The following is a 23,617-nucleotide window of genomic DNA, read 5'->3' on the forward strand; positions in this document are numbered from 1 at the left end:
GGGAGGGAGTGGCTCCTAAACCAGCACTCTGTTATAGTTTGTATCATTTATTATTTGTTCATTTTTTAATTATAGTTGCTTGTCATTCTATGGTAGATACAGTATCACATTCAGGACAAGAGCACTTTTTGTTTTGTATTGATCTATCGGTTACACTTTATAATTATAGTACATGAATTGTCGTGAATTCATGCATGACTTCATGCATGAAAAAGTAGTACTTCAGTAATGTACAAGGATTAATAGTATCTCCTGCATGACTTAATGCAGGAACAATACATTAATTAATGCATCAATTAATGTATTTGAATCATCAAGATTTCTGATTTATTAATGATGTTCATGTCTTTTTCAAAGAGCTGACCAGTTACAGCAGTGTACATATATTCAGAAAACCTGTAGTGTTGTAATCATGGTTAAATAAAAATGCATCATCCATTACTTCATCATGTTTGTGGCCCAAATAAAGTGCTGACCTGGTCCATCTTTAACATTGACAAATAAGATATGATTAATGGTGGCATGAAATTAAATGTATTAAGAATTTAAGGAGTGAGTTGGCAAAATAATACTGAGGTCACTACATTGACACAAACTACAGTATACTGCAGATACATTTTTATGGTTGCTGTATTCGCAACAACATAATGCACTTAAACAGTAATTATGTATTGTGTATTGTGTCTTAATTTGTAGAAATGTAAAGTATTTGTAGAAGTTTAACTTCAGCAACCTGATTGTTGGGCTGTCTTTGGACCTTTTATCAAAAGGAGATCTTTTTTGTGTTTTCCAAAATGTGTATAATGCAGGGAAGATTGTTAATTTATAATATAACATACTGTATTTGAAAATTAGATTACAGAATATAAAACAACTTAACAACCTCAAAACAACAAAAAATGTAATATAAACCAAATAAAATATATGAACGCTATAAAAAAAATATTTCAAACTTGTGCACTACCAGCCTGAAAGAATGAGTACTGTTGGATTTTGTACAGCTGCTCAACCAACTCCAGTCACTGTGGCTCTCGAGCACAAAAATAAACAGCAGAATCTTCAGTCTTCAGACTGTTCATCTGCAGATACAGCTGCTCTCTGCTGTTGTCTCTGGAGATGGTAAACCGGCCTTGAACTGACTGAGAGTAGTATTTGGTGCTACCACCGTTACTATTCCAGGCAATCCACTCCAGTCCTTTTCCAGGAGCCTGTCTGATCCAGGCCATGTGATTGCTGCTTAAACTAAACCCAGAGGTTGTACAGGTCAATCTGTGAGATTCTCCAGGTCTTTTAATCGCTGGTTCTGATTCTGTCAGAGTCTGACCATCAACACCTGTCAAGATAAACAAGAAAACAATCACTTCCTGTAGGATGGCAACTTTTTGAAGACAAATTCAAGTCAAGATCAGTGAAAATCTTCACCTGCCCAGCAGAGAGTTAAGAGCAGCAGTCCTGTCCTATAGTCCATCATGTTAAACTGTGTGTCCACTGTTCTCTGTCCTCCTCTCTGCACTCAGATAAGTAGAGGTGAAGATATCTGAGTTTTGCATCGACTCCTCCTTACAGGGAGGAAACATCTGGACTGGAGATATTTAATGAAACTGAGTCAGAGTCAACCCTCCAAGTCAGCTGTTTTAATGTTTGTCTGACATGTTTTAATTTGTGTACAATGTTAGCCGGCATTAACACCACAACCATATTCATTCTAATAATACATAAATGATATCTGACACATAAAAATCAAGGGATATTAAAATGTGTTAAATTTTTGATTTATCTTGGAATGAATGCTCTGTTTCATTAGTCACTTTGAGCATAATGGGCAGCACATTAGATCATTTACAATAATATTGTTAATATACTGAAAATTGCTTTAATATCATCTCACTATGTCATAATAACATACATGCTTTGTACTTATGAATATTACTTTGTGTATTTGTGAAGAGATGTAGCTACTGTTTAAATGTAGTTAGTTATCAGATGTTACATGAAAACAGGAAAAATGTTTTTTCTCATCTTTTATAGGCTTTACAACATGATAAATACCATTCATTGAATTCCATAAACATTAATTGTATTAAGTCATTAGAGAGTGTTGTCTTTATTAATGTTCACATTTAGAACATGTGTGTGTGCTAGAGTCACATGCTGCTTGCTGGGTATTTGTGTGCTAGTTGTGTGTTGGTTGTTTGTAGCTGCTGTGGGTACTACTTGTACACTAATACACAGCTGTGTCCTCAGGCTGCACATTCTGTCCTTTTAGAGTCACTGTTAGAGCAGAAGCATCTCTGCTGTAGCTGAACTTGTTCTTCAGAGCATTATTTTGGTAAAAGTTTCCTCCCCCCCACTGATGGGAAATCCAGTCCATTGGTTTTCCTTCACTCTGTCTGATCCAACCTGTTGCATAGCTGTTATCAGTCAAAGAATAACCAGAGACCTGACAGCTGATGGTCAGAGACTGTCCAGGCTGCACAACCATTGAGTCTGTCTGGATGAGATCAATACTGTTCACATCTGTGGAAACACAAATCAACATTATCTCCATCATTCATCTGACTATTCAGGGTTTCTAATGTGTGTATTAGAGTGAATCCACTGAAAGCTCCTCACAGGATCCAGCAGCCAGCAGCAGTATCAGAGCTACAGAGAACATGTTGATGTTGAAGCTGAACTGATGTCAGCTCTTCTGTCTCGCACTGACACACACACTTCACTTCTTTATGAGGCAACACACTAGGAGGCTGATTTACATACTGATGATAGTAAATCAGCTGACCAAAACATATTTGAATAAATGAAAATGAAGATGAAATGTTCAGGTGATCTTTTTGAATATCACAAAAGAGAAGTTGGTTGCATCGCTTATAAACACATAAGATTGTTAATGAAAAGTAAATAACAATATTATGGAGAGAAACTGACTTTTTGAGGATTCATTTATACTGTAGTTAAATCACAGATTTTTTTTCCATCACTTGAAGGGTTATATATGCATACAATGATATATCACTAATTGTTAAGTCAGAGTATTTCAATTGATTGATTGATTGTACTGTTAATGCTAAATTTAATTAAAAAACATATGTTTTGTGTCTGTTTCCCTCCTTGCTGTAACAGTGAGCTGGTGTTGAAACCATTAGTGGTCTGAGGGCTCCTCCTCTGGTGGCTTCATGTTACAAGTGTTCAGGCTCTGAGGGGTTTTTGTTCAGGTCTACTGATGGTTTGTGTTACTGTGGCTCTCTGGCACAGTAATACACAGCAGTGTCTTCAGGCTGCACATTCTGTCCATTTAGAGTCACTGTCTTGCTGGAAGAGTCCAAGCTGATACTGAACTTGTTCTTCAGTGAATCTTTGTAGTATGTGGTGGATCCAACACGTCCACTTACAATCCACTCCAGTCCTTTCCCTGCAGGCTGTCTGATCCAAGCTGTGTAGTAGCTACCAACAGAATAAGATACCTGACAGGTGATGGTCAGACGTAGACCTGGCTGCACAGTCACAGAGGCTGGCTGGGTCAACTGTTCACACTTCACACCTGTGGAGGAAAACATGTTGAGTATTGAATCAGTGTAATAACAGTGAACAGTGTGCTGTGATCATACTGTCAGTGTCTCTGCCTCAGTGAGACTCACAGGATCCAGCAGCCAGCAGCAGCAGCAGAGCTACAGAGAACATGGTTGCTATTGAAGGTGATCTGATGGGAGCTTCTCTTCTTCTGCTGCAACTGACAGCATGATATCAAGTCTTTATAGCAGACTGTGAGGAAGTTCACTTTGCATAGAGAAGGACACTGACAGGCTATAAAAGAAGAATGGACTGTCCTGTCATAAGTAATGCTTTAAATTTCTCTGAATGTGTTCATGATTTTGAACTGTTATTTAACTATAATCTTTTGTGAATGTGAAAAACAGAAAACAAACTTTTGGCTTGTTGAGTGTTTGTACAGCGTTCCTCCTTCCTGTGTCACTGTGGCCATCGAGAACAATAATAAACAGCAGAATCTTCAGTCTTCAGACTGTTCATCTGCAGATACAGCTGCTTTCATAATGGGACGAGTTGTTGCTAAGATCTATGAACAGACAAATTAAAACAATCTATCAAGTCAGAGGATATTTAAAACAGACAAAGAAAAAGTATCAAGTATCACTGTATCTGTCATTTCACTGAGTAGGCCTACTTGCATTCACAGAAGAAACGAAAAGTTGTTTCTTATCAGTCATAAAATCAGGAATAAATACTTACGAGTAAAAAAAACAGTCATATCTAAAATAGAGCTAAAATCCAACATTCAGACAGAACAATCAGTCCGTTAAATAGGAAGCATCATAAGGTGAATGTCAGTGTCATCAACTTGACAGGTGACTAGCTGTCAAGGTGTTGGGGGGATTGGATGTAGTGAGTGACTGTGTGAGGGGAGGGGACACAGTCCATTGATTATTTGTACTGCTTGTGGGAAGAAGCTGTTAAGCATCCTGCTGGTCCTAAAGCTGATGTTGTAGGACCTGCAAAAGTAGCAACAATGTCTTGATTTGTTAAATATCTTCACTTCCTTTTTATGGATATACAAATTGTTAATTTCAGGATTTTGTGTGGATTTGGTTCTGTATAGGAAAATCATTTTCATAAAAAAAATAAAAAACGTGTGTACATTCTGAAAATAATGTAAAAAGCTTTTAATGTTTAAATGTTACAAAAATTTTGATTTTTGTATGATCTTCATGCAGGTACTTGTGAAGACATGTGGACACAGTTTAACCACACTAATACAGAGAACTTATCAGCAGTATGGCAAAAAGGTGAGACTGAGACAGCTGAATGTCTGTGGTGGTGAAAAAAAAGAGGAAGTACTTTTTGTATGACTCTCCTATTATCGTCTCTCACTGTGTCTCTCGTGCACAGTAATACACTGCTGTGTCCTCGGTCTTCAGACTGTTCATCTGCAGATAGAGTTTACTGCTGGAGTCATCTCTGGAGATGGTGAATCTCCCCCGGACTGACTGGGAGTAATAGAGATAAGTACTAGATGTGCTTATGCGAGCGATCCACTCCAGTCCTTTTCCAGGAGCCTGTCTGACCCAGGCCATATAGTAGCTGCTGAATGTGAATCCAGATATTGTACAGGTCAATCTGTGGGATTCTCCAGGTCTTTTAATCGCTGGTTCTGATTCTGTCAGAGTCTGACCATCAACACCTGTCAAGATATAAAAAACATCAAGTGAAATAAGCTGATGACACCAAATAAAAGCTATGTTAAATTAAGATCAGTGAAAATCTTCACCTGCCCAGCAGAGAGTTAAAAGCAGCAGTCCTGTCCTATAGTCCATCATGTTAAACTGTGTGTCCACTGTTCTCTGTCCTCCTCTCTGCACTCAGATAAGTAGAGGTGAAGATATCTGAGTTTTGCATTGACTCCTCCTCACAGGGAGGAAACATCTGGACTGGAGATATTTAATGAAACTGAGTCAGAGTCAACCCTCCAAGTCAGCTGTTTTGACCTTTGTCTGACATGTTTTAATTTGTTTAAAATGTTTCAGTATTAACACCACAACCAAATATATTCAAATAATACACAAATGAACTTTGACACTTTAAGATACAAGGTTTATTCAAATGTGTTAAATTATAATTAATCTTGTTATCAAGGCTCTGTTTCTCATTATTCATTCTGAGAACAATAGGCAGCACATGGAGTATTTACAATCATATGCAATTTCATTCTGATTAACAGCTAATATAATTTTTGACAATTACGTTATTGTCATTTCACCATTTTATACTATTATAACATTATGGTTTGTACTTGACTTTGGCAATTTAGTATTACAGTAGATAATGCTTTGACAAATGTAGAAACTCTGTCTAATACTCTAAGCTATGTAACATCATACAGAGAATACATATTTACTCATAAGTATAAAGTAAAATACATAGAAATATGATGTAAATATATCAAAGAGCTTTGTAAGGGGGGGATGTCATTAAGATCACATTGCTGTTTGTTGTCTGTGGAGGTTTTTGTGCAGCTGCTCCACTGTCTTCATTCACTGTGTCTTCTCGAGCTCAGAAGTAAACAGCAGAATCTGCTGCTGTCAGGCTCTGGACCTCGAGGTACTGAGTGCTGCTGGGAACATCTTCAGTCATGATGAAACGGCTTTGAAAGGAGCTGCCATAGATAGCAGAGTTTGAACCTGTATCCATCCTCCCAATCCACTCCAGAGCTTCTCCTGGTCTCTGTCGGATCCAGTGAATATAGTTGCTTGTCATGCTATAACCAGATATGATACATGACATCTTCACTGTCTCTCCAGGTCTTTTCACCTCAGATGGAGACTGCTCATGTTTGATCTCACTCCAAACTCCTGTAAATTGATAAAAAAAAAAGTGATCATCATTTAACAGACTTGTTAGTCACAGGTTGGACATTCACTAACGAAGTATTGCAGAACTGATTTTCTCACCATGAATAGTAACTACAAATAATAAACTCCAGATAATGGTATTTTCCATTCTGTGAGAAACACTGTAGTTCAGTGCTTTCTGATCTGAGTGTTTCAGAAATATATTAAACTGCTCCGGGTTTCTGGCACAAGTTGCTGATGGTGTGTTTATAAGAGAGGAAGAGTTTGCATAGACCTCCCTCTACAGGTTTAAAATGGGAACATGTCACACAGATACATTTCCATCAGTAGAGTATCTCTACAACAGTAGAGGAAACTGTGAAATATCAAAGTCCAGAAAACTAATTTCTGGACTGATAGAAAATAATGGGAAATAAACTACAATATTCTACCTTGACAATCTTTAACCCACGCTTTAGCAGTTTACAGCTTCTTTCATATTGGCCAAATTCCAGAAGGGAAATGTCTTCCTATTTGTGAAGAGATGTCTAGCTGCTGTTAAAATGTAGTTATCAGATGTTATTTTCTATCGCTTTGCATTTAGCAGGAAAAATGTCCCTATCTTTTCTAGGCATAACAATAAACAAACATACTGTATATATACTATGAAAATGTATTATATGCATCTTGTATTGAGAGAAAATCAACTTTCTCTAATTCTCTTCTATATTGATATCTCCTGCAGTGGAAATCAAATGAGATCGACACTGATACATTAAAATTCTCAACTTTCCCTCCGTCTACCAGTAACAATAAATGCCTCTACCATTCAGGGAACTCATACACTCACACAAAGAGAAGGGGGGATCTCTGACAAACACTCTTTGTTAATGAAAAGACATTTTTCTTTGGTGTGACTAATTAACATCACACTGGAGTTGGCCAAAGACCAGTGATTTAGTTACTTATGCAATTATGATTTACATTTATAAATAATATTATGGAAGAGAAACTGACTTTGAGGACTCATTTATACTGTAGTTAGATCACATCCTTTAAGAAGTTGTGAGCTGAATTTATTCCATAACTTGAAGATTATTCGTATAATGATGTATCATTGATTGTAATTTCAAGGTATTTAAATTAATGAAAACTGTGGCTGTTAAATTAAATTTAGAACCATTTATCAAATCTAAAGAGATGTTTCTCTCTTTACTGTAACAGTGAGCTGGTGTTGAAACCATTAGTGGTCTGAGGGCTCCTCCTCTGGTGGCTTCATGTTACAAGTGTTCAGGCTCTGAGGGGTTTTTGTTCGGGTCTACTGATGGTTTGTGTTACTGTGGCTCTCTGGCACAGTAATACACAGCAGTGTCTTCAGGCTGCACATTCTGTCCATTTAGAGTCACTGTCTTGCTGGAAGAGTCAAAGCTGATACTGAACTTGTTCTTCAGTGAATCTTTGTAGTATGTGGTGCACCCAGCACAGCCATATCCAATCCACTCCAGTCCTTTCCCTGCAGGCTGTCTGATCCAAGCTGTGTAGTCACTATCAACAGAATAAGAGACCTGAATAAGAATAAGAGATGGTCAGACGTTGACCTGGCTGCACAGTTACAGAGGCTGCCTGTGTCAACTGTTCACACTTCACACCTGTTAAAAAAAGAAAATATTTTGTATCACTGTGGGGTAACGTACACAGTAATACACAGCTGTGTCCTCAGGCTGCACATTCTGTCCATTTAGAGTCACTGTTAGAGCAGAAGTGTCTCTGCTGTAGCTGAACTTGTTCTTCAGAGCATTATTTTGGTAAAAGTTTCCTCCACCCCACTGATGGGAAATCCAGTCCATTGGTTTTCCTTCACTCTGTCTGATCCAACCTGTTGCATAGCTGTTATCAGTCAAAGAATAACCAGAGACCTGACAGCTGATGGTCAGAGACTGTCCAGGCTGCACAACCATTGAGTCTGTCTGGATGAGATCAATACTGTTCACACCTGTGGAAACACAAATCAACATTATCTCCATCATTCATCTGACTCTTCAAACTGTTCAGCAGATTATTGAAGGAAAGAAAATGTAATACAGACACATATTAGAATTACATTGGCATTCTTTACTTAAGTGATTGAAGGTGAGCATTGATCTTTAATTGTTATTTGGCACCAACACAAAATATTTTAGATATGTATTTATTTATGTATATTTGTCTTGGGCATTTATTGTTCAATGCACTTATTGGCTGTTCGTTATGTATATTTGTGTCATCCACATATCTATGTTGAAATATTCTATTGTTTCCATAATCTAGTGTGAACATGTAAATACCCAAAAAATTATACTTGGGAGACTGCATCATTTTGATCATTCAAATGTGTATGAATGACAAGTGCTACCCAGTTTACACACTGTATTACACTGTGTGATTATTAGTTCTCACAATATGTTAAATTAAATGTTCAGATTTTTTACAAACCTTATAACATAAAAAATACATTCAGAGTACAGTCTCAATAAAACTATAACTCAGTCAGTTATTCATCATTACATTGTTGGTAAGAATAAAACAGGAAGTCAAAAACCCCCAAATCATCTGCTGCTGTCATAGTGTGCCTCTTTGTTTTATACTCCGTCACAAACCGGCTCATGGCCTGTGGCAAAGAAATGAGGGGACACCAACAACAAGTATAGGCCAATCAAAAAGATACTTTATTGTAAATCAAAACTATTAACTTTAAACAAAGAAAAAAGGAATGAGGTGTAAAAATGTCATAATGTAAAGTGTATGTAAAGTGCATGGATGAGTGAATCTGTATGGGTGTAAATGACTGAGTGGAAACTAAGTAAAACTATAAAGGAACAAACGAAACAGGTTCATACCTGGAGGAGCAGAGAGAGAGAGAGAGAGAGAGAGAGAAGAGTGGTTAGAAGCAGTTTAAATACCCTGAGCCCAGGTGGCTCCAATCACTAACGACGCTCCTCTGCCTGCAGGAGGAACCACCCCTGCACTGCAGAGGCGGGGTCGTAACACTCGTACTGCCATTATTATATTTTAAGTCTCCTACTGCCTTTTTTAAGGTTTTTGTATAGCTCCTCTGTTAACTTTAACCAGTGTGTGTACCTGGCACAGTAATACACAGCAGTGTCTTCAGGCTGCACATTCTGTCCATTTAGGGTCACTGTGTTGCTGGAAGTCTCTAAGTCGATACTGAACTTGTTCTTCAGGGAATCTTTGTAGTATGAATCTCCAGTATATTTCACTCCAATCCACTCCAGTCCTTTCCCTGCAGGCTGTCTGATCCAAGCTGTGTAGTAGCTGCTGAGAGAATAAGAGACCTGACAGGTGATGGCGGACGTTGACCTGGCTGCACAGTCACAGAGGCTGGCTGGGTCAACTGTTCACACTTCACACCTGATAAAAAGAAAATGTTTTGTAATAGATGATCAAGTTATAATGGAAAAGAAGAACTGTTGACTTTAACAAATCCAGAGAGACTCACATCCAGCTGCCAACAGCAGCAGCAGAGCTCCAGAGAACATGGTTTATGTTGAAACTGACGTGCTGCGAACTCCACTGACAGCCTGATGTGATGTTTTTATAGCTGAGAAACAAGGAAGGTCACTGAGTTTGCATAAAATCAAACATATGAAGCATCAATGTTGGTCTAACTGGAGTCAATAGAAGAGTTTCTTCAGTGTTATTATATCTGCAGAGTGAAAATATACGTTTCATTTTTTATTGCATTAAACTGTCAATATTGTCTCCACTTATTTTCTAGACTTTCATTTCTGTTAAGACACAACAATAATTCCTTAATGGCTATATTATTATTTTATCTTCAAACATTAATAGTCTTTTTTATATAAATTAGTTATCTCCATAACGATACAAGTAAATTAACTCTAAAAAAATAACTAAGCGTGCGCCATCACTCATCTCCACTTTCAGCTGTTTTCTCTTAGAAATAATTTTAATGAAATTACAATATGTGATGGAAAGAGTGACATATTCTTATTTACCTATTGATTTTATTACAGAGCAATATGAATTATTTTAGAGTTTGAGTATCATCAATCGTTAAGATCAATGAGAACATCAGATCTGAGTTTCTCCTTTTAGTAACAGAGGAGAGAGAAACTAGACACTGACTGTCCTCTAGTGATTTTATAAAAGAAACAATAACATTATTTTTCATTCTCAGAGATTCCACATCACATCATTTACACATATAATTGTGTCTTACTTTATAGAACTGTAAAGTATTTGTAGAAGTTTAATTTCAGCAACCAGATTGTTGGGCTGTCTTTGGACCTTGTATAAATCAGTGATCTTTATTGTGTTTTTAATGTGTTTTCAAGTTTGTTTATTATGCAGATTTATATGATAAATAAATCTGATGACTACGAAGAGAAGCAGGTGGGCCGAGTTAGGCGGACTCTGCAACTCCTCACTCCCTAACTATAAGCTTTATCAAAGAGGAGCGTTTTCAGTTTAGTCTTAAATGTGGTGACGGTGTCTGCCCCGCGAACCCAGAGTGGGAGCTGGTTCCACAGGAGAGGAGCCTGGTAGCTGAAGGCTCTGGCCCCTAGTCTACTTTTAGAGACTCTAGGAACCACAAGTACCTCTGCATTCTGGGAGCGCAGTGCTCTAGTGGGACAATAAGGTACTAAGAGCTGATAGATCTAGAGAGGATGGTGCTTGACCATTTAAGTCAAGCTTGAGCTATCACCTATGAGCTATAGTACAGTTAACGTATCATATTTTTTGTCATTTGGGACATTGCCCACCCCCCTTTTCTGTCCTGGAGAATTGTTACATTCCTTATTAGAAAAATTTAAAGGTTACAAGTGTCCTGCTGTGGCATCCGGTTTTTGGACCATTTTGTTTGTATAATCAAAGTGTTAGTGTTACATCACAGTTAATTGCTGTGGTGTAAGGATAGGGATTGTTGGTTGTTTAGAGGAATTGTGCAATAATGACAGATTCACACATTTTTCTTTTGTTTACAGTAAATAAATAATAAACAAATACAAATCTTAAAGTCAAGTTCATAAAGTAACTTTCTTTGCATTCATTTGATTCCCAATCAAGATACACTGGTAAGAATTGCTTTCCATTGTTAATGTGTACTTAAAAACTGTTCTGAAATGAACAATAATAGAATTTTAATCATGTGATTAATCATGATTAACTATAGAAATTCAGCGATTAATTGTGATTAAGAACAAAATAATCATTTGACAGCACAAATAAAATGTTTAAATACATACATTTTATGAAAAATATTTCAAACTTGTGCACTACCAGCCTGAAAGAATGAGTACTATAGGATTTTTGTACAGCTGCTCAACCAACTCCAGTCACTGTGGCTCTCGAGCACAATAATAAACAGCAGAATCTTCAGTCTTCAGACTGTTCATCTGCAGATACAGCTGCTCTCTGCTGTTGTCTCTGGAGACGGTAAACCGGCCTTGGACTGACTGAGAGTAGTATTTGCTGCTAACACCAGCATCAGTAGCAACCCACTCCAGTCCTTTTCCAGGAGCCTGTCTGATCCAGGCCATATTGTAGCTACTGAATGACAATCCAGATGTTGTACAGGTCAATCTGTGAGATTCTCCAGGCCTTTTAATTGCTGGTTCAGATTCTGTCAGAGTCTGACCATCAACACCTGTCAAGAGGATAAAAAACATCAAGTGAAATAAGCGGATGACACAAAATAAAATCTGTGTCAAATTAAGATCAGAGAAAATCGTCATGTGAAATATGTCAGTAATACAAATGGGAATGTCAAATAAAGATCAGTGAAAATCTTCACCTGCCCAGCAGATAGTTAAAAGCAGCAGTCCTGTCCTATAGTCCATCATGTTAAACTGTGTGTCCACTGTTCTCTGTCCTCCTCTCTGCACTCAGATAAGTAGAGGTGGAAGATATCTGAGTTTTGCATTGACTCCTCCTTTTTTGGCTTTCTCCTAACTGTATTTTGTGTTTTACCAAATCATCTCACCGTATCTTTTACCATTTTGACTTTGTTTCACATTTTTAACCTGATGTTACCTAATACTTTATTTTTATTTATTTTTACTTTAAGTCACTTTGTAACATTTGAATATGTTTATTTACTCTCACTTTTGTCCAATGCAACGCATAAAATAATATAGGAATAATACTGTTCATAAATAAAGACATCAATATTTTATTCAAAGAATTGCTTTCAGTTGTAGTAGGAAAATCACCTTGTCAGCTTGAGATAGGTAGTTCCTGTTATTTTGATCAAATTGCTGTTTTTCATGTGAATAAAGCTTATGTACAATATTATTAGACCAAACATTTATTTTAAACTAGTTAAATTCAGAGCAAGCAATGCAACCTAACTTTTGAAGAAAATCTTCAGCTGTATTTCTACAGAATCACTTTAAAGAGGTAAATTAATGTTAAACGATTTCTAAAAGTCTAATTCAGTCTGTCTTGTAGAGTACAGCAGACAATGATGTATCAGTGATTGAAACCTCCAAGTATTTGGAACTAGGCTGTCAAAATTAACACCATAATAAAGAGTTAACACAAGCTTTTAACACCACTAGTTGTTTTTGATGGTGATTAATGCACGCACGCTTTGGGCCTCCTCGGACGCTCTTTAGTTTGGGAAACCAGGAAGCTTATGCACTGTAATGTTGTGGTGGCAGAAACAAGCCTTGGGCAGAAATGGATGAAGAAAGAGAGTTTTGAATGGAAAGTTCAGTTTCAAAGCCTCCAGATCTGTGGTCTTCTTGACAAGACTAGAGGTAGTGTAGAATTGTGGAAATTACCTTCGACAACAAACACATTTCAGATTGTTAACTAAGAGAAATAAAGATGTTATGAAAGAGAAACTGACTTTTGAGGATGCAAGCCATGCATTGCTGAAGAACACACAGACGAAAGTCAGACAGTCATCTGGGAAGTGTTCTGGTGTCACTGACTGACCATCAGTCCATGTTAGTTCTGAGAAAGATAACACAGCAAGAAGCAGGAGAACTCACAGGGCAGAGAGAGAGCAACCAGCAGAAGAGTGAGTGTATATCATCATCCTGAGGCTGGAGATGTGACATCTGAGGCTCCACACAAAGTACAAGAGCAGTCAGCAGGACAGAAGTACACTGCACAGACTGAAGATTTGCATCAGGACATAATGGGAGGGAGGCTCCTAAAACCAGCACTCTGTTATAGTTTGTATCATTTATTATTTGTTCATTTTGTAATTATAGTTGCTTGTCATTCTATGTTAGAAACAATATCACATTCAGAGACAAGAGCTCATTTTGTTTTTGTATTGTTCTATCAGTTACACTTTATAATTATGGTAGGTGAATTAGTGGAATTCATGCTTGACTTAATGCAGGAACAATATAATAATTAATGCATCAATTAAGGTATTTGAAACATCAAGATTTCTGATTTATTAATGATGTTCATGTCTTCTTCAAAGAACTGACCAGTCACAGCAATGTACATATATTCAGAAAACCTGTAGTGTTGTAATCATGGTTAAATCCATCTTTAAAAATTGACAAATAAAATATAATTAATGGTGGCATTAAATTAAATGTATTAAGAGTTTAAGGAGTGGGTTGGCAAGAAATAATACTGAGGTCACTACATTGACAAAGACATACAGTATACTGCAGATGCATTTTTATGGTTGCTGTATTCACAACTTCATAGGCGGACTTAAAACAGTAATGCCTGAGGAACAATGCACACCCAAGTGGGATATTTATGAATTTTACTTTTTACTAACTTTACTACTTGACAATATATTTTTATTTGACGGGTCACAAAGAATTCCAGTCCCATTGTTATGAAGTGTTGCCCGTTCTATCATTTAACCATAAATAAAGGCTGTTTGTATGGTACATGTTAAGTTGAACTCAAAGAATTAGTGATTACATTACATTTGGCGCTTTTATCCATAGCAATCTCATATAAATTCGTGTTTGAGTCACATGCTGGTTGCTGGGTATTTGTGCAGGTCTGTTGGTGGTTTGCATCACTGTGTAGCTTAACGCACACAGTAATACACAGCTGTGTCCTCAGGCTGCAGATTCTGTCCGTTAATGTCAACGAGCTAGTAGACGTGAGTGTGTGGTAAAGGAACTTGTTCTTCAGAGCATTATTTTGATCAAAGCCCTCCTCCACCCCACCGATTGCAAATCCAGTCCATTGGTTTTCCTTCACTCTGTCAGATCCAACCCTGTTGCATAGCTGTGTATCAGTCAGAGAATAACCAAGACCTGACAGCTGATGGTCAGAGACTGTCCAGGCTGCACAACCATTGAGTCTGTCTGGATGAGATCAATACTGTTCACACCTGTGGGAACACAAATCAACATTATCTCCATCATTCATCTGACTACCCAGTGTTTCTAATGTGTGTATTAGAGTGAATCCACTGAAAGCTCCTCACAGGATCCAGCAGCCAGCAGCAGCAAGAGCTACAGAGAACATGGTTGCTATTGAAGGTGATCTGATGGGGAGCTTCTCTTCTTCTGCTGCAACTGACAGCATGATATCAAGTCTTTATAGCAGACTGTGAGGAGGTTCACTTTGCATAGAGAAGGACACTGACAGGCTATAAAAGAAGGATGGACTGTCCTGTAACACATAGTCAAGACTATTGTAACCATATCATTTATTATAGGAAAGAAATGTAAACCAGACACATATTAGAATTACAATGATCTTCTCATCTGACTCTCATGCAATAACAAAAATTCTATTAACTATTCTGTTAACGTGACAGTTGGCTGATTTTGTGATTGTCTTAATGTAGGTTTTGCTTATCAAATAATTGATTTCCCTCAATGCAGTAATTAATGGTTATGTAAAATGTGTGTCCACATATGATATGTTAAGATAATCTGTTGCTTTACAGAATCTAAGTAGTGTGAGCATGTAGAAACCAAAAAAAGGATACTTGGGAAACTTGTGTCATTTTATCACTCAAATGTGTAATTACTGAAGAAAAAAAAGTGCTACCCAGTTTTACAGTCTGCATTACAGTATGTGATTATTATTTCACAATAGCTTAAAATCAATGTTCTCATTCTCGAACAAACCTTATAACCCAGAGGAAAACACATTTAGACACCAATAGTCTCAATAAAGCTGAGACTCAGTCAGTTGTTCATCATGACATTGGTCGGTAAAAATAAAACAGAAAGTCAAAACCACAAAATCATCTGCTGCTGTTATTGTGTGTCTCTTCTTTAATAATCTTACATCATATTTAAGGTCTCTTTGCAAAAATTTACACATATCGAGCATCAATGTTGGTCTTACTGGAGCATAGAAGACTCTGTTCAGTGTTATTATATCTGCAGAGTGAAAATATGCCTGTATTTTATTTTCTTCATATCCAGATACAGATAACTTCATGGCATTAAACTGTCAATGTTGTCTCCACATATATTCTAGATATTTCTCTGCAGTTAAAACAGAAGAACAATTCCTTATGCCTATATTATTATTCTTTCTTCAAACAATAATTATAATTTTATATGAAATAGTTATCTCCATACACAGCCACAAGTAAATTTACTTTGTAAACTAACGTAAAATGTTGTCATCACTCATCTCCACTTTCAGCAGTTTTCTCTTAAAAATGATTTTAATGAAATTACAATATGTGAAGGAAAGAGTGACATATTCTTATTTACCTATTGGATTTTATTACAGAGCAATATGAATCATTTTAGAGTTTGAGTATGAGTCAGTTAAGATCAATGAGAACAGCAGATCTGAGTTTCTCCTTTTAGTAACAGAGGAGAGAGAAACTAGACACTGACTGTCCTCTAGTGATTTTATAACAAAAACAGTAACATTATTTTTCATTCTCATAGATTCCACATCATATCATTTCCAGACAGTATTGTGTCTTAATTTGTAGAACTTTAAAGTATTTGTAGTAGTTTAACTTCAGCAACCAGATTGTTGGGCTGTCTTTGGACCTTGTATCAACAAGAGATCTTTTTTGTGTTTTTAACGTGTTTTCCGAAATGTGTATAATGCAGGGAGGATTTTTTGTTTATTATAAAAACATATATGGAAATTAGATTACAGAATATAAAACAACTAAACAACCTCAAAACAAAAATAACTGTAATATAAACATTAAAATATATAAATGTTACAAAAAATCTTCAAACTTGCTCTACCAACCTGAAGAATGAGTACTGTAGGATTTTGTGTTCCGCTGCTCAACCAACTCCAGTCACTGTGGCTCTCGAGCACAATAATAAACAGCAGAATCTTCAGTCTTCAGACTGTTCATCTGCAGATACAGCTGCTGTCTGCTGTCATCTCTGGAGATGGTAAACCGGCCTTGGACTGACTGAGAGTAGTATTTTGTGCCACCGTTACTATTCAGGCAATCCACTCCAGTCCTTTTCCAGGAGCCTGTCTGATTCAGGCCATGTGTTAGCTGCCCTAAATTGAACCCAGAGGCTGTACAGGTCAATCTGTGAGATTCTCCAGGTCTTTTAATCGCTGGTTCAGATTCTGTCAGAGTCTGACCATCAACACCTGTCCAAGATAAACAAGAAAACAGTCACTTCATGTATGATAGCAACTTTTTGAAGACAAATTCAAATCAAGATCACTGAAAATCTTCACCTGCCCAGCAGAGAGTTAAAAGCAGCAGTCCTGTCCTATAGTCCATCATGTTAAACTGTGTGTCCACTGTTCTCTGTCCTCCTCTCTGCACTCAGATAAGTAGAGATTCATTTATACTGTAGTTAAATCACAGATTTTTTTTCCAGCACTTGAAAGGTTATATATGCATACAATGATGTATCACTGATTGTTAAGTCAGAGTATTTCAATTGATTGATTGTACTGTTAATGTTACATTTATTTAAAAAACTTTTGAGTTGTGCCTGTTTCTCTCTTTACTGTAAGAGTGAGCTGGTGTTGAAACCATTAGTGGTCTGAGGGCTCCTCCTCTGGTGGCTTCATGTTACAAGTGTTCAGGCTCTGAGGGGTTTTGTTCAGGTCTACTGATGGTTTGTGTTACTGTGGCTCTCTGGCACAGTAATACACGCAGTGTCTTCAGTCTGCACATTCTGTCCATTTAGAGATACTGTCTTGCTGGAAGAGTCCAAGCTGATACTGAACTTGTTCTTCAGTGAATCTTTATCGTATGTTGTGTATCCAAAACCTCCTATTACAATCTACTCCAGTCCTTCCCTGCAGGCTGTCTGATCCAAGCTGTGTTGGAGATGCTGAGAGAATAAGAGACCTGACAGGTGATGGTCAGACGTTGACCTGGCTGCCCAGACACAGAGGCTGGCTGGGTCAACTGAACACACTTCACACCTGTGGAGGAAAACATGTTGAGTATTGAATCAGTGTAATAACAGTGAACAGTGTGCTGTGATCATACTGTCAGTGTCTCTGCCTCAGTGAGACTCACAGGATCCAGCAGCCAGCAGCAGCAGCAGAGCTACAGAGAACATGGTTGCTATTGAAGGTGATCTGATGGGAGCTTCTCTTCTTCTGCTGCAACTGACAGCATGATATCAAGTTTTTAGCACACTGTAGGAAGTTCACTTTGCATAGAGAAGGACACTGACAGGCAATAAAGAAGGATGAACTGTCCCATACCACGTAGTCAAGACTATAATGACCATTTATTTTATTAAAGGAAAGAAAATGTAATAAAGACACATATTAAAATTACATTTTCTTATCATCTGATTCTCAAACAAGCACAAAATGTCTATTAACTGTTAATGTGCTATAGTGATTGTCTTAATGTGGGTGTTAAATGTTTTCTCTGAGTCCATAAGTCAGACTGTTCTGGGATTGGCATTCTTTACTTAAGTGATTCAAGGTAAGCATTGATCTTTAATTGTTATTTGGCACTAAAAAAAATTGTTTTAGATATGTATTTATGTATATTTGTCTTGGGCATTTATTGTTCAATGCACTAATTGGCTGTTCGTTATGTACATTTGTGTCGTCCGTATATATATATATATATATATATATATATATATATATATATATATATATATATATATATATATATATGTTTGAGATATTCTATTGTTTCCATAATCTAAGTTGTGTGACCATGTAAAGGCCCAATAAATTATACTTGGCAAACTTTGTGTATTTTGATCATTCAAATGTGTGTGAATGACAACAAGTGCTACCCAGTTTTACACAGTGTGTGATTTCTCACAATATCTTAAATTGAATTTTCGTATTTTTTACAAACCTTATAACAGAGGAAAAATACATTCAGACTTCTCAATAAAACTATAACTCAGTCAGTTATTCATCATTACATTGTTGGTAAAAATAAAACAGGAAGTCAAAACCCCCAAATCATCTGCTGCTGTCATTGTGTGCCTCCTTGTTTTATACTCGTACTGCCATTATTATATTTTAGGTCTCCTACTGCCTCCTGTTGGTCTTGTAAAAAAATTTTTAACTGACGTGCTGTGAACTCCACTGACAACCTGATGTGATGTTTTTATAGCTGAGAAACAAGGAAGGTCACTGAGTTTGCATAAAAATCAAACATATGAAGCATCAATGTTGGTCTAACTGGAGTCCAATAGAAGAGTTTGTTCCATGTTATTATATCTGCAGAGTGAAAATATGTGCCTGGAATTTTTGTTTTCTTCATATCCAGATACAGATTTTTTAATATTATTTTCACACATTTTCCAGACTTTCTTCAAACATTAAAAATCGTTTAATATAAAATAGTTATCTCCATACATGATACAAGTAAATTCACTTTATATGTAAACAATAACATTAAATGCTGTCATCACTCATCTCCACTTTCAGCTGTTTTCTCTTAGAAATAATTTTAATGAAACTACAGTACGTAAAGGAAAGAGTGACATTTTTCTTATATACCTATTGATTTTAGTTTTTTAGTTTTTAATTTGAGTATCAGTCCAGTTAGGATCAATGAGAACAGCAGATCTGAGTTTCTCCTTTAAGTAACAGAGGAGAGAAACTAGACACTGACTGTCCTCTAGTGATTTTATGAAAGAAACAGCAACATAATTTGTTAACGCCCATATTATGACTCGCTTTAAGTCCACATCATTTACAGACAGTGTTCAATTTCTGTAGTAGTTTATTTGTAGTAGTTTAATTTCAGCAACCAGATTGTTGTGCTGTCTTTGGACCTTGTATCAATGAGTGATCTTTTTCAGTTTGTAATGTGTTTTCAGGAATGTATATAATGCAGGAGGATTATTACTTCATTTTAAAAACATTTCAAGTAAATAACAGCATATTAAACAAATTAACCTCAAAACAACAAAAACTAATATAAAAATAAATAAATACATACATGTTGTGAAAATACTTCATGCTTGGGCACTACCAGCCTGAAAGAATGAGTACTGTAGGACTTTGTACAGCTGCTCAACCAACTCCAGTCACTGTGGCTCTCGAGCACAATAATAAACAGCAGAATCTTCAGTCTTCAGACTGTTCATCTGCAGATACAGCTGCTCTCTGCTGTTGTCTCTGGAGATGGTAAACCGGCCTCGGACTGACTGAGAGTAGTATTTGCTACTACCATCAGTATTAGTATAAGCAATCCACTCCAGTCCTTTTCCAGCAGCCTGTCTGATCCAGGCCAACCAGTAGCCATTAACGTCCAACCCAGATGTTGTACAGGTCAATCTGTGGGATTCTCCAGGTCTTTTTAATCGCTGGTTCAGATTCAGTCAGAGTGCTGCATCAACACCTGTCAAGGAGGTTAAAACATTGTATGAAAAAAAAAAAGAAGATATATAAGATTAAGAACAGTGAAAATCTTCACCTGCCCAGCAGATAGTTAAAAGCAGCAGTCCTGTCCTATAGTCCATCATGTTAAACTGTGTGTCCACTGTTCTCTGTCCTCCTCTCTGCACTCAGATAAGTAGAGGTGGAAGATATCTGAGTTTTGCATTGACTCCTCCTTTTTTGGATTTCTCCTAACTGTATTTTGTGTTTCACAAATCATCTCACCATATCTCTTACCATTTTGACTTTGTTTCATATTTTTTAACCTGATGTTACCTAATCCCTTTATTTTTATTTATTTTTACTTTAAGTCACTTTGTAACATTTGAATGTGTTTATTTACTCTCACTTTTGTCCAATGCAACATACAAATAATGGAATAATGTTACTGTTCATGAATAAAAGTTATTAATAATATTTTCATTCAAAGAATTGCTTTCAGTTCATGTAGTAGATAAATCACCTTGCAGCTTGAGATAGGTAATGTAATGAAATCTCTAAAAAGACGTGTTACTAACATTTCTGGAGGAGGAAGGGAGAGGCTGGGGTCCAATTGAAAGTTAAGCAAAAGGTTTAATGAACAAGACGATGAAAACAACAGTCAAAACACAATCAAACATAAAACATAAAAAACACGGCCAGTAGCAGACTGCAAAACATGCTTCCTCTTGTGGGGACACAGATTGCAGCCATGCGACATGACAAAACAAATGTTACTCTGCAGCTGACAGCGGACTGAATCTATGATTCTCCTTGTGGAGTCACATAAAAACAGTCATGTGACATGACAAACAATACACTGTAAACAGCAGACTACGAAACCGTGCCCTTGTCGGGTCCCAGGCTTGAAGTCCTGAGACATTCCCCGGATCACACATTTATTCCCCTAAACCTGGGTGGTTCCTCAAATGAAATCTTCCCCTATTGGTCAGATGTCTCTCAAAAGAAAGGTGTACGTTCCCAATCAATCCAACTATATGAATACACATTCTTTGTTCTAATCACGTCTGGCCTAGCAGGGGGTGGCTCCCCGAAAAGAGACAACAGTTAGCCTACTTTTCCTGTGGGGACAATGAGTTTTTTACAGCATCTACTTTCATGCTAAATAACCGACATGACCTAATTAATTCTATTAGAAGCTGGAGATGGTGTGAGCCAAACAAATGCTGATTAGGCTTAATCAGTATTGAAACATTCCTTCACTCAGTCACACAACAGTTTACATTTTTAGTTACCTAAAAGTATATTGTACTAAAACATAAGCATATTTTTAACTTTTAAACCTAAAAGTAAACAACATCTCATGTCTCCCAAAGTTATTTTTGATCAAATTGCTGTTTTTCATGTGAACAAAGCTTATGTACAATATTATTAGACCAAACATTTATTTTTAAACTAGTTAAAATTCAGCGCACAAAACTCAACTTTTGAAGAAAATACAGCTGTATTTCTACAGAATCACTACATAATAAGGTAAATTAATGTTAAACGATTTCTAAAAGTCTAATTCAGTCTGTCTTGTGTGAGTACAGACAATGATGTATCAGTGATTGAAACCTCCAACTATTTAAACTAGGGCTGTCAAAATTAACACGAATTAACACAAACACTTTTAACACCACTAGTTGTTTTTGATGTAGGATTAATGCACGCACGTTTTGGGCCTCGGGACGTTCTTTAGTTTTGGGAAACCAGGAAGCGATGCACAGTAATGTTGTGGGTGGCAGAAACAAGCCTTGGGCAGAAATGGATGAAGAAAAGAGTTTTGAATGGAAAGTTCAGTTTCAAAGCCCTTCCAGATTCAGGTTCTCTTGACAAGACTAGAGGTAGTGGTGGAATTGTGGAAATTGGTTCTCTGACAAACACATTTTAGATTGTTAACGAAGAGAAATAAAGATGTTATGAAAGAGAAACTGACTTTTTGAGGATTCATGTATACTGTACTGTAGATAAATCACCATTTAAAATAAAATCTAAAGACTGTTTCATCTCTTTAGTGTAACAGTGAGCTGGTGTTGAAACCATTAGTGGTCTGAGGGCTCCTCCTCTGGTGGCTTCATGTTACAAGTGTTCAGGCTCTGAGGGGTTTTTGTTCAGGTCTACTGATGAGTCACTGGGAGAGTCTTAATTCGATACTGAACTTGTTCTTCAGTGAATCTTTGTAGTTTGGTGGATGTAACACCACCATGTACAATCACTACCAGTCCTTTCCCTGCATGCTGTCTGATCCAAGCTGTGTAGTAGCTGCTACCAGCATTTATTTTTTATTTGCTGCAAACATAAATACATTGATAGCAGCCAGAATCATGTGAATAGTAATATATTTTGCAGCTTTTAATAAAAGACTTTTAATGGTTTCAGTGTTTGCAGATGTTTAAAGAAACAGACATACAGAGAAACTTGGAGCCTTTTAGAGGAAAACAGCTGCTCAGGAACTGAACACAATGCAAAAAACTAAATCCTTTACAGTAACAAAGATGAAAACTATTGTAGTTCATCCGTTTATAAGTTACTCTTCTGTAATAAACAACATATTTTACCTTCATATGTGTGTGTTTATGTCAGAAATAAAATCATATATCAAATATCATGCAGCATGATTTTTACTTGCTTTTATTCAGAATTCTTAAAAGCCAGTCGTACAACAATCAATTATGAACATATTTATTGTACAGACAAACATGTAAAAGTAACGAGTCTCTGGAGATTGGACTCCATCGAAGCCAAATGTCATAAAGAGTTAATGAAACCCAAACATATCCCCCGATGGAGTCCAGACCCTGTGGTGGTGATGAAGGTGCACAGGAACCACCGACAGCCAAGAGCAGACGACACCCGAGGCCGTGGGCCCACTGGTGGTAGAAGGGGAGGAGGCAGGACGCACTCTATTTCCTGAAATGACAACTGCCAACCGCAGAAGAGAGAGCAGATTTAAAGCAGGTTGTCATGCTGTGATAGGCTCGTGACAAATGGCCGACTCTGATTGGTTTAACAAACAACGACACAGCTGGATCTGATTTACTACTGACAAGTGACACACCATGAAACAGCTGGTCATTATGAGCGATGGAAAAGGAATATGAAGTCTTCTTTTAAGAACTTACGCTGAGCTTCATTAGTCATGTGAGACAGTGCAGAGTTTATCAGACCAGGGAGGATGAGGAAAGACAAGAAATGTTTCTTACTGCAGGAGTTGAAGTAGTTTCATTTAAGCAACCAGATCGTTTTGGCAATTTTACCAACAAGTTATCTTAATTGTGTTTTTGTGTATTTAATTTTGAGTAATAATATTTCTCAGGAAAGCAGGACGTAGTATAACATAGAGACAAAGGGTAATTTATTATAATACTTTTAGTATTATATTTATTATAATATAAACAGCAGAATCTTCAGTCTTCAGACTGTTCATCTGCAGATACAGCTGCTCTCTGCTCTCGTCTCTGGAGATGGTAACCCGGCCTTGAACTGACTGAGAGTAG

The 23,617-nt window shown here is 36.9% G+C and overlaps 6 gene segments (V, D, J or C); all 6 read right to left on the reverse strand.

Moving 5' to 3' along the window:
• Positions 1-1,034: 1,034 nt before the first annotated feature.
• On the reverse strand, positions 1,035-1,471 carry LOC120574610 (the record flags this gene model as incomplete). The annotated part of the segment is given in 2 exon segments: positions 1,035-1,333; positions 1,423-1,471. Coding segments are annotated over 2 exon segments (348 nt in total), but the record flags the coding sequence as incomplete, so codon positions are not given.
• A 750-nt stretch (positions 1,472-2,221) lies between these two features.
• On the reverse strand, positions 2,222-2,700 carry LOC120574637. The segment is given in 2 exon segments: positions 2,222-2,517; positions 2,614-2,700. Coding segments are annotated over 2 exon segments (339 nt in total).
• Positions 2,701-4,714: 2,014 nt separating this feature from the next.
• On the reverse strand, positions 4,715-5,331 carry LOC120574595. The segment is given in 2 exon segments: positions 4,715-5,194; positions 5,282-5,331. Coding segments are annotated over 2 exon segments (363 nt in total).
• A 656-nt stretch (positions 5,332-5,987) lies between these two features.
• LOC120574617 lies at positions 5,988-6,570 on the reverse strand. The segment is given in 2 exon segments: positions 5,988-6,362; positions 6,462-6,570. Coding segments are annotated over 2 exon segments (348 nt in total).
• Positions 6,571-7,661: 1,091 nt separating this feature from the next.
• Positions 7,662-17,875, reverse strand: LOC120574649. The segment is given in 4 exon segments: positions 7,662-7,688; positions 9,459-9,673; positions 17,617-17,693; positions 17,791-17,875. Coding segments are annotated over 4 exon segments (348 nt in total).
• On the reverse strand, positions 11,668-12,213 carry LOC120574597. The segment is given in 2 exon segments: positions 11,668-12,009; positions 12,157-12,213. Coding segments are annotated over 2 exon segments (360 nt in total).
• Positions 17,876-23,617: the final 5,742 nt, after the last annotated feature.

This window comes from Perca fluviatilis, chromosome 15 (assembly GCF_010015445.1).
Source record: "Perca fluviatilis chromosome 15, GENO_Pfluv_1.0, whole genome shotgun sequence".
Lineage (NCBI taxonomy): Eukaryota > Metazoa > Chordata > Actinopteri > Perciformes > Percidae > Perca > Perca fluviatilis.